The 19,152-nt window shown below is 42.2% G+C and overlaps 1 protein-coding gene across 1 annotated transcript in view; it reads right to left on the bottom strand.

Moving 5' to 3' along the window:
- Positions 1-16,011, bottom strand: part of WNT5B (Wnt family member 5B) — a 125,167-nt gene extending 109,156 nt beyond the window's left edge. The window contains exon 1 of the mRNA XM_026663888.2: positions 15,880-16,011. Coding sequence (XP_026519673.1) covers positions 15,880-15,885 — 6 coding nt within the window. The 5' untranslated portion in view covers positions 15,886-16,011. The remainder of the gene's footprint in view (positions 1-15,879) is intronic.
- Between the last annotated feature and the right edge of the window lie 3,141 nt (positions 16,012-19,152).

Raw genomic sequence — 19,152 nt, 5'->3', positions numbered from 1 at the left:
ACAGGTGAGGGCCACACATAAGAATAGCAGGCTGGGTTTGCCTTCCTTTGAGGAAGGTTGTGTTCTTCTGCTGTGCTATGACAGGGTAGGACAGTGATGGCTAACCTTTTAGGCATCGAGTGTCGAAATGGGAGCACGCACATGGGGTAGTGGAGGAAATTGGAAGAGTAGCTCCCTGGCATGCATGTGTGCGCTGGCCACCTGGTCTTCCAGATTTTGGTGTGTATGCATGCACGAAGACCAGTTGGCTGGCGTGCATGCATGTGCCAGAAACCGGGGAGCTGCTCTTTCGGTTTCCAGCACTCCCGCCCACGCAAAGACCATCTGGCCGGTGCACATGGACGTGCTCTGTGTGCCACTTCCAGCATGCTTGCCATAGGTTCGCCATCACGGGTGTAGGAGACACTAGGCTGAGCCCAAGGGAGGGGCCAAATGCATCATCAGTCACGAGTCCCTTCGCACTCACCCTGAATTCATCTGATTCTTATCTCCCACCAATTAGCTTGGACTGTTAGTAGTTCAGATTCTTATAGAGAGCTTAAGCTTCCAATAAATCCTTATACCCATTTGAATTGCCTGGATCTTCTGATTTCCCCATTGCTTGACAGTCAGGGCATTTAAGTGTATTGGCTATGTCCTCACTTTCTGGTTCATATTACTCAGCCTGGCCTGGGGAGAAATGTCAGAGTAGCAAGTTAAGACTGCTACTTTACCATGGATGGCACCATGGTTTGCACATCTGGCTTGCAGGAAAGTGGAAGGTAAATTTTAGTGGCAACCTTCACCTTTGTTACCTCCCATCCCATCTGCCAAATAACCCATTCAGTCCACAATTCATGAGACTAAGTGGAAGAAAGATGGCTCGTACAGGGTGTCCTGGGAATAATTTGCAGGCAAATATATTGCAATGTGGCTTATCCCAGGCTATTTTCCACATGTGTTGGGTGATAAAGTCTAACACAGCTGAATAACAACAGATTGTGGAGGAAGATCTGATGTAGGATCTGCTTTGCCAGATGAGATTATAGTTCTGCCAAACATAGCCGCCTGCCCCTGGGAGCTAAGTCTAAAAGGAATTGTTATTCCATGTGGATTTTCCCCAGGACCTAACATTCATAGATACATGGCTTTTGTGGGTAATAGAACACGGGCTAATTCATCCTTTATGAACCTGTCTTCATGAAAATAAGAATGTATAAAAGAACATAGAAAATTGGACATGTGGAAATGATAGAATGCCCTTCTTCCTTTGCAAATCCCATAAAAAGCCATAATTAGCAGAAAGGTCTTTTTCTTGCATGGTTCCCAGGCTACACAACGCATTATACTTTGGTCCTTATTTCCTTGGCATTTGAAAAAAATCTGAAACTACTACTCTGATTCATCAAGCTTTCTATTAGTTTAAATGTTTTGTTTTTTAATTTATTGATGGCCACTTTGAATGCTCATCTGAGCAGAAAGATAGGATAAAAATGAATAAATGTCAGTGCAATGCACTGAGTCTTGGAGCATTAATGATCAGGCTCTAATTATTATAATTTAGATGCATCATGCAGAGATCCAGTTCTCTTGGGAAATCCGTAGTTCTTGGAAGAAGAGAACAGCCAGCCACAAGGTGGATAGACTCAATTAAGACTCCAAAGCATCTGATGGCAAGACAAAAAGTAATGGATGGAAACTAATCAAGGAAAGATCCAACCAAGAACCAAGGAGGATTTTCCTGACAGTTAGAACAATTAATCAGTGGAACGACTTGCCTCCAGAAGTCGTGGAGTTTTTTAAGAAGAGATTGAGCAACCATTTGTCTGGAAAGGTATAGGGTTTCCTCCTTAGACTACATTGGAAGGTCTCTTCCAACATTATTCTGCTAATTATTGACAAGAGCAAATGCCTCACTGAGAGACCGAAAATAGCCACGCTGAAGGCAGACTGTTCTGGAGCAAATCCATCCATGTGGCTCCTACGAGTCAACACTGATTTGATGGCACTTAATCAAATTAATCACCTGAAACTTCTAATACAAGCACACAAAGTGGCCAATGTGTCTGGGGAGCTCAAACGAAGTCACAAGGCAATAGCTTTCCTCCCTTACTGATGCTTAGCAGTTGATACGCAAGGTTTATGGCATATGGAGTATGACATATGGATAAGACAGTGGACAGTGAGAAACACTAGCAGTCACCGAGAGTTGTGGCTTCTTCCGTCCCGCCAGTGCTGCTGTTGCAATACAGAACTATAGAACCAATCTACCTTGAGAAACGGGAAACAGATCCTGCTCTTCTGCTCTGCTTGTACAACTTTGAAAGGTAAGAGGACTTTATATTTATTTATTTGAAAATCATTTATCGGGCTGTTCAACTTCATATGACTTTGGATGGCAAACATGGATAAAAGCCAAGGAAGGAAGGGTTGTTCAGATAAAACACGGTGGTTAGCCTGGAGGGAACAACTGGCAGCTAACCAGTTCATCCTTGACATAGAACGTCCATCCCTAACCACAATGACACAGCATCTTGTGTTAATGCTTTGAAGGAGAGACGGTGGGGCTCGTTCAAATCTCTGGGGAGATGCTCTTCCAAAGGGCAAGCACTGCAACAGAGAAGGTTATATACCTGAGATTCCATTAGATAGCATTGCTCAATGGATGGGACCTGGAGCATGCAACCTCCCTTGAGTTATGATAGGGCAAACAGAGTCAATTGGAGATGGACAGTATCACAAATAGCCTTGGCCATAAATATCATTGTAGGGTTTTACTGATGATAACCAACACCAGGAGTTGTGACTTCTCTATCGCAGCAGCTGCTCTGTGGAACAAAATGCCCTCAGAGATGTCCCCAACCTTGCTAGCCTTTTTGTAAAACTTTAAAAGATGTAGCTGTTCCCCAAAGTTGACAAGATTTGCTGCCTGGTTTTTACCGTATTATTTTATTTTTCCCCATTATAGTGGTATGTTTTCTGCAACCTCAGCCATTTTGTGCTTTGGACTGTTGATTTATTGGTATGAAATCTTGTATATATGTCCAGTGTCAGTGCCATATAATAATAAGTGGAGTCAGAGGTGGTATTCAGCAGGTTCTGACCAATTCTGGAGAACCGGTAGCGGAAATTTTGAGTAGTTCGGAAAACTGGCAAATACCACCTCTGACCGGCCCTGCCCCCATCTATTCTCTGCCTCCCAAGTCCCAGCTGATCAGCTGGGTCTTCTTTTGTTGCCCTGCACAGGAGAACGGAGCTGGAAAGCAGGTTAGTGGGGTAGGGAGGGAATGGGGATTTTGTAGTAACCTTCCCCTGTCACGCCCACCAAGCCATGCCCACAGAACCGGAAGTAAAAAAATTTGAATCCCACCACTGGAGACGTATAAAATAAACAAACAAACATTCCATTTTATTCTTATATGATCAATCTCATACTTAACTTACAACTAAGTTGCAAGTTATGTCACACTTTTTGATAATGGAAGGAGAAACTTATTACTCTAAAATCTATGTCCTCAACTTACAACAGTTCATTTTGTGACCGTTCAAACTTATAACAGAATTGAAAAATGTAACTTTTGACCATTTTTCACCATTACAACCTTTCTGGCATCCCCATGGTCATGTGATCAAAATTCAGAGGCTTGGCAACGGGTTCGTGTTAATGACGGTCGCTGTGTCCCAGGGTCACAGGATCCCCTTTTGCGACCTCCTGACAAGTAAAATCAATGGGGAAGCCAGATTCACTTAACAACCAGGTGATTAACTTATCAGCTGCAGTGATTCATTAACAACGGTGGCATGAAAGGTTGTAAAATGGGGCAAAACTCACTTAACAAATGTCTCACTTAACAACAGAAATGTTGGGCTCAATTGTGGTCGTAAGTCAAAGAAGCCCAAAACCAGAAGGACTCTAATAGCCTCTTTTCAGACTAACAAATGTTATTAAATGTTATTAAACAAACATTATTAAATGTTATTAATGTTATTGCAGTTTTATGAACTGTAGCTCTTTCATCAAATATGTGGAGAGATTCAACTGACAGAGCATTTGAAGAAATATCAGACTAAGAAGTATCAGAGTATTGTAAGCTCTTGGGACACACAATTACAGATCCCCAGGTAGCTGTTTTGAAACAATGAAGTTAAAACAGAGTGACAGACTTACACATACATCAAACGTCTTAACAAACACAATGAGGTGTTTTGGGAAAGGGAAATTTCTTTTCTTTTTTTGCATTTTTTTTATTCTTTCTCTTTGTCTGAATTTAATTTGTATTTCCTTTTACTACTGTATTTACAATATTTAATAATAATTTTTTTTAAATGAGGTAGAAAACCAATTTTTGTTACATGCACTTTTGTTTTAACAGCAAAATAAAACAACAAAATAAAATAAAACAGTGAAATAAAAATTCCTGGTAATTCCATAAATAGGATCGCCAGGATCGCTAACGTCCAATGATGGATATGGCAGAAGAAGAAGAAGGAAGATAATTCTTTGGACAACCTCCATGTTTTGTTCTCAATAAAATTGAAGTAGTTTGCCCTTTGACAATCTTGTAGTCTAGCCCAGGATTTATTGGTGACTTCCCATCTGGATAGTAGTAGCCTTGCTTCCTTTTACAAAATTACTCAAAATTAGCCAACAACAATTTTTATCCATGGCATGTTCTGTTTATTTTCCAAATATGAATAATAAAAAGAAAAAAATCTTCAAACTTTATATGTTTGAAATCAATAACAGTAAACATTGGGTGTGTGTATTGCTGGAGAATATAAAGATGGCACTAGGCTAACTCTAGATACACGGATATTAAATAACAGAAAAGTAAGTTCGTGTCACTTAGGAGGGACTTTGAAATCTAAGTCAGTAGAAAAATCTGTTACTTCTGGTTATAAGCTGATTTCACCTTAGAAACCATGACAGAATTATATATGCATATTCTTTGGAATAAAAGATTTGGTTCTTTTGTATCAGGCATTCTTCACTTTGCTGGTGGGATATCATATTTTGTTCAAAGCTTTATGATTTTGCAGCTGCAAAAGAAATATTGGTTACTTTAATTTTAAATATTGTTTATCATCATCTTCTAATTAGGATAGCTGCTGGTCAACACACAGAAATACTATTATTTCTGTGACAATATACATACAGGACTCAGAGGATCTCCCTTAAAGGTAAACCTACTGATTGAAAATTGACATTTTAGAAGGGCAGTCTTTGAAGCAGAGACTGAAAAGGAAAGCTGATTTGTTGGCCCATTCTGCAAGCTTGATAATATTACAGGTATATTTAGTTCTGTGTGTAGTAGCCATGCCAGAACACAACAAATGGCAATGCATCTGGTTTTAGATGCTGATGGAATTACAACACTGTTTTTAACCGCCTTCTCCTTTTGATTGTGTTTTAAAATGTCAGTTCATTGTTTTATTTCGCACCACAGTTTCTAACGTGCCATAAATTGTTCTAAACAGCACGTGGACCATTAGAAGGATGAGATGTGATGCTGTAAAAAGATTCTTCAACTTTTTTTCATGGACTTTTCTGATATGTTGCACACCTTACTCCAAAAAGAATAGAGAACAAAGAAGCTGGTTGATCACATATAAAAGCTCTGCAGAATTCTACAGATTTCAATAAAGATACTAATTATTAGCAGTTTTATTTTTAATTCCAAAGTAAGGTATCCAGGGGCTACAACCATGTAATTATTAGCTTTGCAATTCCATGGAGATGGCTCTGGTTCTCTTGGTTGTCTAGATTAATTAAGCACTTCTTTTAATAGCCTCTTTGCTTCAAACATTTTGGGAAAGCCGTCCCATTTATAAACTGATTCAAAACACCCTTCTTTTCATGGAGCTTATTTTCAGATGATGTGTTTGCAATTTTAAGCCATGTTTTGTCTGCAAAAGAACAGTTAAATCAGGCTAAGGCCAGGCTACTGATATGTCAGTTTAGCACGAGCACAAAATACAGGCTAACCTTCCCAAACCAGTTGCCTAGACCTTTTAATTAAGTTTTTTTTTTAATGTATATGAATATTAAATACATGAACAGTGTGGCTTCTGGGTATTAGTGTTGATACCCAACAATAGTAATAAAGTTAAAGTTTCTGGTTTTTCTTTGAAGAGGTTTTGCTTCTCATCCAAGAAGCTTCTTCAGCTCTGAATGGATGGTGGGGAATGGAAGGATTTATACTCCTTGCAGACAGACTGAGAATCTCCATAGACATGCAGCTGATGGATTTTTTAGGGAGCACCAGATTATAAACACGGACTGCACTGTAAATGTTTTTCCATGAAATTCCAAAGCTACCATTGCCAAACAGAAAGAGAATACCAGGCTTATTATAAACTAATAGGCATACAATTTAGCAGTTGCAAATCTAATCACTTCAGTCCAGGCTGTACATCATGAGAAAATATATTATTCCCATTGTGGAATCATTAGCCTTGGATTGAAAGTTGCTATAGATTTCATATGGTATGTGGGAGGATTCCAGTTCCCACTGTGATAAATTTATTCAGCAGGAGGTACATAGCAAATTGAAGGCAGACAACAGTCTAGTTTTTCTTTAAAGGAAAATCAAACTCAACAAACAGTGGGAGAACTGGCATCTCAAAGCCCACAAAGGAACCAAAACCTAAGATCTCCGAGGGAAAAGTTTGTAGCAACAGCCAAACATGGTCAACCTAAAACAGACCAGAAAAAGCTGCAACAGCAGCCAGAACCACAACTCAAACCTCACAATATGTCAACCTGGGATGCATAAAACTGCCTGGATAGTTTAAATTTAGATAGGTAAACATGCAAGTTGGAAGAATTGGCAGTTATTCAAGTTTACTCAGGTAAGCTGTTAAGCAGAAACAATTAGGCTATTTACAGGAAAAACACAGCCAGCCTCCCACCCCAGGGTTCAAAGGGAACAAACATTAAGATCAAGGATCTAACTTTCAGAAAAAGTGCAGGCCCACACAAATGTGGTTGCAACAACTGTTTATTCTAGGTTTACCCATCTGAAGCAAGTAGCATCCAAAAACTGGAGACAGGACATCTTAATTTTAGTTCATGAAATTTTTTTAATTAAAAATTATTTCTATTTGAATTCCAACTTTTCACCTACGACTGCCGTTCAGTCTGATTAACAACAATGCAAGATAGGAAACAAAATGATACTGAAGGTATAAAAACAAACCAATTTGGTTCAATCTTTAGAAGCCACCAATCGATTTCACTAACTACAGAGGGACCCCGGTACTCATCATTAACTGATTCTGGGAAGTGCAATGAGTACCAAAAATAATGAGTACCAAACAATTTTTTCCAGTAAGAAATAATGTAGTGCGTGTCCCCACCTTTTTACCTACCGGCCAGCGGCGCCGCCTGGTACCCGCATCAACTGGCGCCGCTTTTGAGAGTGCTCCGGACCTCACCGGAGCACCACAAAGAGCGCAGCGCGGTGGCTCCGGGAAAAGCTTCTTCCCCGAGCGTGCACCGCCCTGACCCGAAAAGCTCACGGAAGCCTTTTACAAAAAGCCGCCCTCAGCACCAGCGCCCGGTAGGACTTGTTCCACGGACGACCGGTCCGTGGACGGGGGGACGATGTAGTGAGTCACTGGGCAGCCGACACCAACAAATTCTAGCTTGTGCGTTAAGTACCAAACAAATGATGAATACTGGGTAAAAAAAAAAAATTGGGTCAAAATGTGTTGAGTACCAAATTCGATGAGTTTCAAAGCACCACTGTAGATGTTCAGAACAGATGTAGGAGAAAGACATCGACACAACTGGAATTTGTGCAGCTTTGTGTTCAATAAGCAGCCACCCAGTGAAGCAAAACATTACTGATGGCCATCATGGTCATTCACTTAGAAAAATCCTTGGGACTGCAATTTGGATGGGGTGAGGTATGAGAATCTTCCAAGGGATTCTCAATGTAAGGATGGAACTTTCCATGAACATTAGATGTCAGGACCTGGCCTCAGAATCTTTTTGCATGATTGTGGGAAATGCGCAATTGCCCTTCCATCAAAATAATATGCTGCAAGATAGTATGCTGGTAAGGCACATTCTAAATGCGAAAGAGAAGTGCATCATCTTCATCATCATACTCTTTTAATGACCCCATAATCCTTGGTAGGGTAGAGTCTAGGCAACTGAGTGGAGTTGAGTGTTTACTGGCCGGATGCCCTTACTGTCACCAGAGAAAGAGAAGTGCATGACACAGAAAAATGTCCATGGAGAAAGGACTTGATTTGGCCTAATGGGAAGTGAGAAGTACTTGTATGCTGCATATTTAAAGGGCAGAATATGCAAAGAATATGTATGTATGTATGTATGTATGTATGTATGTATGTATGTATGTATGTATGTATGTATGTATAAAAATGAGAATGGGAACCTTTACACAAAACCTTCACAACAGTATACTCTGCAGTTAAGAGTTAATCTAAAAATAAAATATATGAATTGAGCGAGTCTAAAGGCAGCCAAAGGAATGTGCTATATAATATTACATGAACTAGATGAACTGGAAGGTACCCCTTTCTAAGAGAAGGGGGATCTCTTTTTGGCCCCCTTGGGCACAGAAACATGAGATACGAAGCCTAGAAATGCAGGAAATCTAGGTCTGGAATGAAGCCAATCTTCCTGTCCAATTCTGCCTCCTCTTCTGAATTGGCACTTGGATCTCTTCAGAATTATTTTTTTTTTTCATTTTTGCTATAGAAGTAATGAAAACCTGCTTTCATTAATAATTGGCACATTTATTGTTCCATGTTGTTTCATGTGTGAAATATGGATTGGCTGCATTGATTCTATGGGTACCAAAAGCTTAAACTTTTGCACGCACAACTTTACTTCTCATCTCTTCTTCCATAATCACCTCTGTAACAACTCGGGTTGAGTGACTCACATCTACTGATAGGCATTTCGGTTTTCCCCGTTGGGTACGTGCATGTGGTTGGGTCTCTACCTAACAGGCCGGAAGAGTCCCTACATACTAGAGTTATTTAGCAGATATTACAATATATAGAGGCTATGTGTAAACTGGACACACCAAAAAGTATTTATGAAATCAGGATAAGAATTTATGATATTCAAAAGGGAGATGGCAACTGACACCCTGTGAACTTGATTGGGTTTATGTTGAAGTTTGAGATGGTTCCTGAAAACTATAAGAGAGTAGCCTTCTTCAAGTGCCCTCATTATCCATGCAGGAAGTATCAGTGGTGGTGCAGTGGTTGGAAAGCCATATTGCAGGCTAATTCTGCCGACTGCCAGTAGTTCAATTCTCACCGGCTCAAGGTTGACTCAACCTTCCATCCTTCCGAGGTCAGTAAAATGAGAATCCAGATCATTGGGGCAATATGCTGTCTCTGTAAACCGCTTAGAGAGGGCTGTAAAGGCGTATATAAGTCGAAGTGCTATTGCTATATTAGGAAGACCAAATCATCCAAAACATTTTCTTCCCTCCATTTGCATTCCTCTGAAAGTTAGTAAGAAGAGTAAATTTCTAAAATGGGTCATCATTTTGAACCAACAGGGTTGTAGGTTACTCAAGGATTCTATCCTTTCCATGGATCACCTGCTACTACCTGTGTTCTCTTCTGCTGTCCATGATGTTGAGGAAAGTATTTGTTTGGAATAGACACAGGACTAGTCTGAGTTCTCCCTGTGTTCACATAATGGCTAATTCTGATTATCTCAGTGGTTTTTTTCCTCTTTTAGCTCTGCTATTCCACCAAGAAACAAAGGCTAGATCAAGCCTTTGTATCCAAAGCAAAAATGGAAATGAACATCAGTTTATTTCCAACAATCTGATTTAACACAAGTATCTGGTTGAATATGATCAAAACATTTTTCCTCAGTAATGGCACTAAACCAGGGGTGTCAAACTTGATTTCATTGAGGGCTGCATCAGGGTTCTGTTTGACCTTGGGGGGGCGGGGGGGCAGCTTGATGTCATTCATGTGGGGGGTGTCTGTGGTGACCTGAACGCTCTGCCAGTGAAAACACAGATCAGGAAGGCTGTGTGTGCCCCCCCTCCAAGCTCAGTTTTTGCTGGCAGAGGGTTGCAGGCCATCACAGCCGAAAACGGAGCTCAGAAGGGCTCTGTGTGGCCCTTCCAAGCACCATTTTTACTGGCAGAGACATGGTGGGCTGATCCTTCGCAATTTCCAGAGCAACCTTGTGGGCCAGATCTAAACACTAAGTTTGACACCCCTGCACTAAACCTTCTTCCAACCGAGATTATTACATGGAATACAACTGTGAAGCATATTTACTTACAGACTATAAACTGATGCCATTTATGTATGTTACTCCATTCTAAATATTTTGTGAGTATTTTTCTTTATTTTAAAAGACTGCCATTCCCTGTGTGAGGTGCCTCAGGTAGCTCCAGAATATTTATCAAAAACTAGCTTGTTTAATTCTTTGAATAGAAGTAATCTAGCTTCCTTTTCCTGACTGATTTTTTTTAAGACATGCATCCAGGTACAGTATTTAATCAATAACATCTTTGCAACGGAAACTGGGAAACACTAAAGTTTCTTCAATTTCTCCAGAACCAGGACAATGGGAAAAATTCACATTATCACATTTTTATTTTAAAAGTTCTTTGGAGTATGATAGAACACATGTGCATAAAAAGGATTGGATAACAAAGTACACTTTATTCCCTAACAAAGGTCAAGTCGTTTTAGGTCAGTTTTGGCAAGTGTAGATATATATTATCATTGGTGGAAAAATATTTAAAAGAGTTGAGGTTTTTCTACAGCACGTAAGTTAAAGCCAATGGAAGAAAATCAAGGCGATGTTAGCCAAAGAGCTCTACACAATCTGTGTCCAGTCTATGTATCGGTTGAAATGTTTGGCTTGTCCAATATAGAAAAGGAAACTATATGACCTCACCAAACACCAAACACATCCTCAGCAAACCAGAAATTATAGTTGTTATGTATATAGTGCTCAAAGATAAAAACCATTGTGCAAGTATATAATTGGTTTCTCAAAACTTAAGATGTCAATAAGAATGCCCCAAAGGTGAGCTTGTTTTTATATTTTATATAATCACTTTTAGACTGAGCCAGTCAAATTAATTCACTGAGATTGTTTTTTAACTGTAAATCATCTCCCTCCGTCTCTCTCTGTGATGTATTTTTATGGAAATGTTTAACAAAGTAAGAACTAAAACAAACCAAAATAGAACAAAAAAGAAGAAAAGAAAAAGCAAAACATGCCAAAAGTATTTAAAAAATTAAAAATATGTAAAGAGAGATATAAAGTAGTGGTTTTTGAATTTCTCCACAGCAGTTATCTAAAGTTTCATCATGACTCTTTTTTCTATAATCTATCTTAACTAATCAACAAAACCAAACATCACAAATTCATATTTTTTTCTTTTTGACATAAAATGTCCACAAGGGTTTTCCAGTGACTGATAAACGTAAATACTATCTTTTCCCTAATTGAACAAATCAATTTAGCCATTTCAGCAGGTTATGCCATCTTCACAACTATCCCAAAGGTGCTTTTCAAAAGGCAGTTGGACTTTCTTGGGTTTTTTTTCCCTTGAAAATATTTCACTTCTAATCCAAGAAGCTTCTTCAGTTCAGCTTCTTGAATGAGAAGCTAAAATGTTTTTAAGGGGAAAAAAACCCCAAGAAAGTCCAGTTGTCTTTTGAAAAGCACCTTTGTGACAACCATGACCTGGATGACTGAGATTCTCCATAGACATCTTCACAAGTAGTTCTTTTATTGTATATTATTATATATTTATATATAATAATATATATTATTTATATATAAGTGGCTGCTTTCCTATACCACCTAGAGCAGTGGCCCCCAATCTTTTGGGCACCAGGGACCGGTTCCGTGGAGAGATGTTTTTCTGTGCCCCAGAGGGGCCATGGTGTGCTGCCTGCATCCTGTGGTTGGGCCTGGTTTGCACAGCCCGGTTTCTGGCATGCCATGGCCCATTGTCAGTCCATCCACTAGGGCGTGGGGACCCCTGACCTAGAGTGACCTTGCTCAAAAAATTCCTACGGAGAAGAGAGTTTCAGGTTCTTCACTGACTCTCCCATATATTAAAAGAGAGAGTTTTGGGTGGGTGTGTCATTCATAGGGTGTCAGTAATACAGTATGACTAAAAAATGAAGTTTCCCTCAAGTGACCTCTCTCTTCTCTTGATCCAATCATCCCAGGTTTTTCACCCAAGAAGCCATCTTCTGGGTTTCAATCTATTGCTCGCTAAGTTTTGCTTTCCGACCGACTCCTCTTTCCAACCTTCTAAACACCTACTAGCCCTATTTAACTCAAGATCTGTTGAATGTTCTCTCATAGCCAGACACTCAAATGAGCTATAAAAGTGGCAGTTTTAAAAGCTGCAGGCAAACAATGTGGAAGACACAACATGGAATGGAAACAAAGACTTCTATAAATCGGACCAAATAATCCTGCAGCTCTGTAAAAAAGATTTGGTTCTCTCCAAAGACTTGAGCTGTTCAAATTGCAGGTCACGGCTGATGTAGCAAAATGCACCTCCATATAAAACATCCCTTCATAAAGAAAACAAGAGATCAAGACAACCGTAAACCTTCTTCTTGCATTCTGGATTTTCCTGAGCAGGCAGTGTTTTTTGTATACTGTTGAGAAGATTCCCAGACTGACATATTATAGCCCAAAGACAGTTTTACTGCCCTGAAAAAGTATGTCTAAGTCATTATGATACCAGTAAGAGGCCATATGCAGCTTCAAAGACCACAGCAATCTAAACTACCCTAATTCAATAACTTAATCTGAAACAAGAAGTATGTTCCACTTCAATGCAAGGGGGAAGTTGGTTGTGCCTGCAACACACACCACAAGTGCCATCTGTTGAGACACTATCACAAGCAGCATCAATCATACTGTTTACAACTGGGTCAACAAAGCTGAGAACACAAATACAGCTGCTTGTTGCATATATATGAGAAGAAGTACTATCTATATAGTACAGATAAGGGGGGAAAGCAGAAGTTGTACTTGAGTCTGGTAGCCAAAAGCTTGTCATAATGTATATACACACTGCTGTACAAACAGGGCAATAATGTGGCATATATCAAGCCCAGCTCTGCTGTATATTTAAAAGCCACCCCAATTCATTTAACCAAATATGGTTGGGTTGAATGGGGCCTATTTTATCTTTGACCAGCACTGCTACAGCACACAGATAATTTTGACTTTCTCAGCACAATAGCCATTAGCAATGGATACCCTCCAAAAGTACAGCTCACATAATTGCTATCTGTGTTGTGTAGAAATTATAGAAATGGAAACACCATCCTTTGGAAAGCTTGAGATTGGCAGTGTCTGCTGTGGATGATTTAAGTAAAGTGGGATATAAAGTTGACAAAATATATAAATATATGCATATGTACGGTACATCCAAGAACCATAGCTGGATTTCTAATCATACATTTTTAAAGCAGCCACAAGAGGTAAGTTAGGACAGTTGCACTGATTGTCCTGTTGACTTTCTTCAACTCAACCCTTTATCAAAGACAATTAGATCTGAGTTCTCATATGCCACCATACTTTAGGTTCTGGGAATAATTCTCAAATTTAAAGGCACTTAACTCTACTCCCCAAATACTATTTCATTGCTTACACACACACCGATACTAGCATATAAATAAAGGTTATTGACCTCCAGAATGGACACTGATTAAGAAAATGGAAAGGAAAAACAGTAAACGATTCACAATTACAAAAATGTGGAATCTGAGTGGTCACAAAATCAGGTCACATTGACTTAGTATTTATGTCTTGCTGGTTAGGGAATTATATGACCAAAACAGCACCAGATCTGGCTTGATTTATGCTATCTGAATAGTATTTAGACATCTCTCCATGCTTGTAGGCTCCTGAACTTGTGTAACAGATAAGATTCCTCCCTTCCATTGTTTTAGACAGGGCTCTTTCAGTAATTAAATTAACCTGAGGTCTCTACCCTGCTAACCTTGTTCTCAGTGTAAAAGGAGAAAGGACTAGTCCCCAAGGGCCTAATAAATTGCTTTGCTCAATCCAAGCAATGGCTCATTCTAAGGCTAGCATCTTTCCATTGCCAAAGGCCAAATGGGATGTCTACAAACCCAACAAACTTGTTGCATGGACCTCTGTGATTCTACTGGAAGCCTAAAATTGGAGAAATAGCTCTAGAGCAGGGGTCCCCAAATTTGGCAACTTTAAGACTTGTGGACTTCAATTCTCCAGCTATGCTGGCTGGAGAATTCTGGGAGTTGAAGTCCACAAGTCTTAAAGTTGCCAAGTTTAGAGACCTCTGCTCTAGAGGCTGAACAGCAATCTCCTTTGCGCTACCTTGATGTCCTGATCAGAGCCAGAAGCATCCTTACCGCGCCGTTCCATTCAAAAACAGCTGCACTGTATCAAAGGTTGCGGCGCTGCTTTTATTCATCTGTCAAGTCATCCTGTTGGAAATTCTGGACTTCACCCAAAATGGGATAAGAAGGACCACCCAAAATGAAAAGAGGCCAAGCGGAGCAAACTGCCCTTTAGGAGTCTCAATGCTGGAGACCACTTCCATCACCCAGGCAGAAGGGAAGCCCCCAAGCAGCAGATAGGAGCAGCCGTCTCAATGCTCAATGCACCTCGTTTTAACATTAGGTTGCCAGTCCCTAATGTGCATCGAAATTTAAAACAAAAGGAATCAGGTTTCAATCAGGAAACCAAACAAGGACCTAAAGTTTATTGTCATCTTGCACCTAAGGACCAAACCGTCTATACTCAAAATATTGCCCTATTTCAATATGTTGGGCGAACTAATTAATTCTTCAGAAAATGGTTTGGCTGCAGATTCTTGATACCTTGGGGATAGGGGTAAATGACAGCAAATGATATTTGCTCCTCTGCCTCTAATTTTGGACAAATCCTGCACCTGCACTGGATACCTGTCAGGATCCCTTTCAAAGACAAAAACTGAAAGAACTCAAGGCAGGTACATTAAAATGGCTTTAGGTGAGCGCTGAGGCTGGTTTTTTTTCCAAGGTCCTCCTCTAGTAAGACAGTTAGGGGAACTTCACTTCCCGGATTCCCAGGTTTTGCCTCCTGCACTGCGAAAAGCCCGACTTGCCAGCAGCCCCTTTCCCTGCGCCGAACTCACCGGCCCAGCCCCCTCCCAGGGACTCCAGGGGAGCTGACTGCAGAGGTTTAGCCACGCCAGCGAAAGTGAGAACAGCTGAGGGATCTTTGCAAACACACGGAAGTTTTCCGCTTCGGGAACGAGTCCCCCCTGCCTCCCTCCTCCCCCATGCAACAGTTCCTTGCGGGCCCCCAAAGGTGCTTTTTTTTTTCCAAGAGGCAACTGGACTTTCTGGGTTTTCTTTGAAGACGTTTCGCCTCTTACCCAAGAAGCTTCTTCAGCTGTGAAGAAAGTCCAGTTGCCTCTTGAAAAAGAAAAAAGCACCTTTGGGACAACCGCGACCTGAATGACTGAGACTCTCCATAGACATTCCTTACAGGAACTCGCCCGTAACGGAAAGGCGCTCCCAACTCGCGCGATCCTACAGAGAGATGCGCGCCGAAGAAAGCAGATCCAGATCCAGATTCGGAATAAACCCCAGCCCGGAGCAGCCCTTCTCCCGCTCCTGCCCTGCCTCCTCCGCAGAGCCCGGGAGGACGCCAACACGTGTCGCATTCCCGGGATGAGAGCGCAACGTGTGAATGAGGGCAGAGGGTTTTTTTGTTTTTTTTTAAGTTTCATCTCGGCTAAGTTTGGCTCCAGAAACCGCGGCGCAACCCCCAGCCGCCGCCGCCGCCCGGATCACTCGAGGATCCCGGCCGTGGGAGCCAGGCACCCGCTTGGAGGTGCCTTGCTCGGAGGGGGCGCCCCCTACCTGCATCTGGCGACGCCCAGCCGGCGATGCGATGCGCAGCTGCCTGCTTCGGCCGTCCGTCTCCAATTAGTCCCGGCGGTGCGGCGCGGCAGGTGACTCGTGTCTGGGCGGGCAGGCAAGGAGGAGGGCGCGCGGCCAAGACGCGGCAAGGTCAAGGCGGGAGGCCGCGGAGCCGGCGCGCTGGGCCGCCTCTGGCTGAACTCTCCTCCGCCCGATCTCCTCGCTTGGCCGCCGGGCAGCCGGGAAGATCCCGCTCGATCCCGCAACTCAGACGGGCCGCTGAAGTTTTGTCCGCTGCTGCAGCCGCGGCGGAGCGCGCGGAGTTGTGGCTTGCATCGCAGGCGGGCAGGCAGGAGTGACATCCCGGGGGCTCCCGAAGAGGCTCCGGCCCGCCTCCCCCACGCCCCGCGCCCGCCTCTCCACCCTTCCCACAGGCGCCCCCCGCAGCCTCGCCAGCGTTGGGCACCGCCCGGGCGGTCCTTTCCCCTCCACGCCCCGGCACCTTCGCCCTCCCTCTGCCCCGCCCGATCCTGAGGTCCTCCCAGCGCAACCTGAAATCGCCCTTCCTCCTCCCCGCCCGATTCCTCCAGAACTGCTACTGCTGCTGCAGCAACGGGGAGCAAACTGCGACCCTCCCCTCCTCCCCACTCGTCCTTCCCAGCCCTCGGAGTGTTCTGGCTCTCCTGCTCGATCCCTGGCTTTCTTCTCCTTCTCCGCACCGCCCGGCTTCCTTTCCTGGATCCCCCCCCCCCGCCGCTCTTCCTGTGCGATCTCTCTGCCCTTGTTCCGACCCCATTTTAAACAGCAACAGGTCCACGCAGACGCAGCCGCTCACCGGCGATTTCTCTCTCTCCCCACCCCCTTTATTTCGCTAACCCATGTTCGACTCCTTGGATTTCCCACATTGGGTCGCAACTGGTCCCTGTCTTGAGTGGAACCGTTGATGCAGAGGGGGGGGGGGGGTTTCTCCCTATCTGTGTTTTGCCCCTGGCACCACCTGGCTGGCTTTCTGCTTAGCTCTTTCTGAGAGCACAAGGGGGCAGAGCCACAATGGTTTTTGCAAGCATAGTTTAATGATCAGAGCTGCACAAACTGCAGCTTAACCAAATACCTCCTCCTCCTCCTTCTTCTTCCTCCTCCTCCCCTTCTTCTTCTTCTTCTTCTTCTTCTTCTTCTTCTTCTTCTTCTTCTTCTTCTTCTTCTTCTTCTTCTTCTTCTTCTTCTTCTTCTTCCTTCTTCCTTCTTCCTTCTTCCTTCTTCCTCCTTCTCCTCCTCCTCCCCTTCTTCTTCTCCTCCTCCCCCTCCTCCTCCTCTTCCTCCTGCACTGGAGAAGATAACTTGCTTAAATGCTGGGTGGTGACAATGATTTTTAAGTACTGTACAAGGCCCCATGATTATGTGGCACTTTAAAAGAAGCCATGTCGGAGTAGGAGAGCACATAGTGATGTCCTCTCAGCAGCCATTCTTCCGCCAGCAACAATAGAAATAAAAGTTAATGATTTGTAAAATAGCAAATAAAGAATGTATTTGGAAATTAGAATGATAGTGCTACTGCTTGCGGTTAGAACCATCCATGACAAATCCAAATGTAACTCCCAGGGTCCCAGCTGCCCTAAACTACAAACTTGAGACTATCTTGGCAATCCTAGGCAATGTTCAATCTTGGACATATCCTAAATAAGCTTCTCTAACTTTAATTGGAGTTACTTTTTCATGGGCATGTTAGCATGCTGGACAGTAGTGAACCGTTAAATCTGTTCCAATTTCACTTGTCAATGTTTTAGGAACTCTTTTTGGTCCAGAAACCATTACTGTTGTCAAAGAAGCATATAAGCAGATAACATCTTACCACATGCACTAGCAGCAAGGATCTCCTTGTGTTCTCCACTGTACTGATGTCTTTCACAGCTTATGTTCCTGCAACAACTTTGGTAGCACTGTGTCACTTTACATCCAGGTGCTTGGGCTCAGCTTGGTAATAAATAAGAGGATTCTGTTTACTTGTTGCAAAAGGAAGCAACAATTTTGCAGGATGTTGGTGGTTTCCAAGCAGCTGGCAAGGAAGGGAAAGTCCCCTTGTGCCTACATCGCTTCCAGCAATCTGCTCAGGACTGTATAGAGGGATCTATGTATGAAAGAGAGTTGGGTAGAATAATGTGGTTATTTTGAAATGTGCTTATATACATATACATATACACATACACATACATACATACATGCATATGTATGTATGTATGGTATTCGGCTTTGTTCGGGTATTTTCCCACGTCATTATAGTTGTGCTTTTAAAGTTTACTTTACTACAACTTTACTACAACTTTAAAAGCACAACTATAATGACGTGGGAAAATACCCGAACAAAGCCGAATACCATACATGTAAGTACCCACAAAAACTTAAGAAAAAAAAATATATGTATGTATGTATGTATGTATGGTATTCGGCTTTGTTCGGGTATTTTCCCACATCATTGCACTGGCACAAAGCCGAAAGCACCAGCCTGAGGATGGCGAGTGGGACCTCGCCGAAACATCGCCAAGATACTCTTAATCTTACACGGGAAATATATATGGTATTCAGCTTTGTTCGGGTATTTTCCCACATCATTATAGTTGTGCTTTTAAAGTTGTAGCAACATTTCGACAGAATCTCATCTGCCAAAAGCAACCTGCACAAAGTGGAACTAAAAGCCCTGCAAGCCCTAAAAAACGACAGCAGCATAATCATACTTGCAGCAGACAAAGGTAATGCCGCAGTAGTAATGGATAGAAAAGACTACGAAACAAAATTGGCAGACCTACTCCAAGACTCCACATACAAACCCATAAACATGGACCCAATCACATATCTGGAAAAATTAACCAAGAAGAAAATTATAACCAGCCACATGAGCAAAGAGATCCAACAGACAATCATCCCAAGAGAAAAATCTTCCAGATGCCCCAAACTATACGGCCTCCCAAAAATACACAAAGAAGGCATACCTCTCAGACCCACAGTCAGCTCCAGAGGAGCACCACTACAAAACCTAGCTAAACACTTAGCAAAACAGCTACAGCCCCAGGCTGAAACAGCAGCTTCACATGTACAAAACTCATACCACTTCTTGGAAATGATCAAAGATCTACACGTGGAACAAGAAGATCTGCTTGTAAGTTTCGATGTGGTTTCACTATTCACTCAAGTCCCGATAAAAGAAACTCTTGAAATCATCAAAAATAAATACCAACCAGCTAAACACCTCATGGAACTAGCAGAACAATGCTTAACCAA

The sequence above is a fragment of the Notechis scutatus genome, chromosome 6 (genome assembly GCF_049901735.1).
Source record: "Notechis scutatus isolate UNSWTSFEM ecotype Mainland chromosome 6, rNotScu1.2, whole genome shotgun sequence".
Taxonomy (NCBI): domain Eukaryota; kingdom Metazoa; phylum Chordata; class Lepidosauria; order Squamata; family Elapidae; genus Notechis; species Notechis scutatus.
Note: the sequence above shows the minus strand (reverse complement) of the source record. Positions and strands in the feature narration are given on the sequence as shown.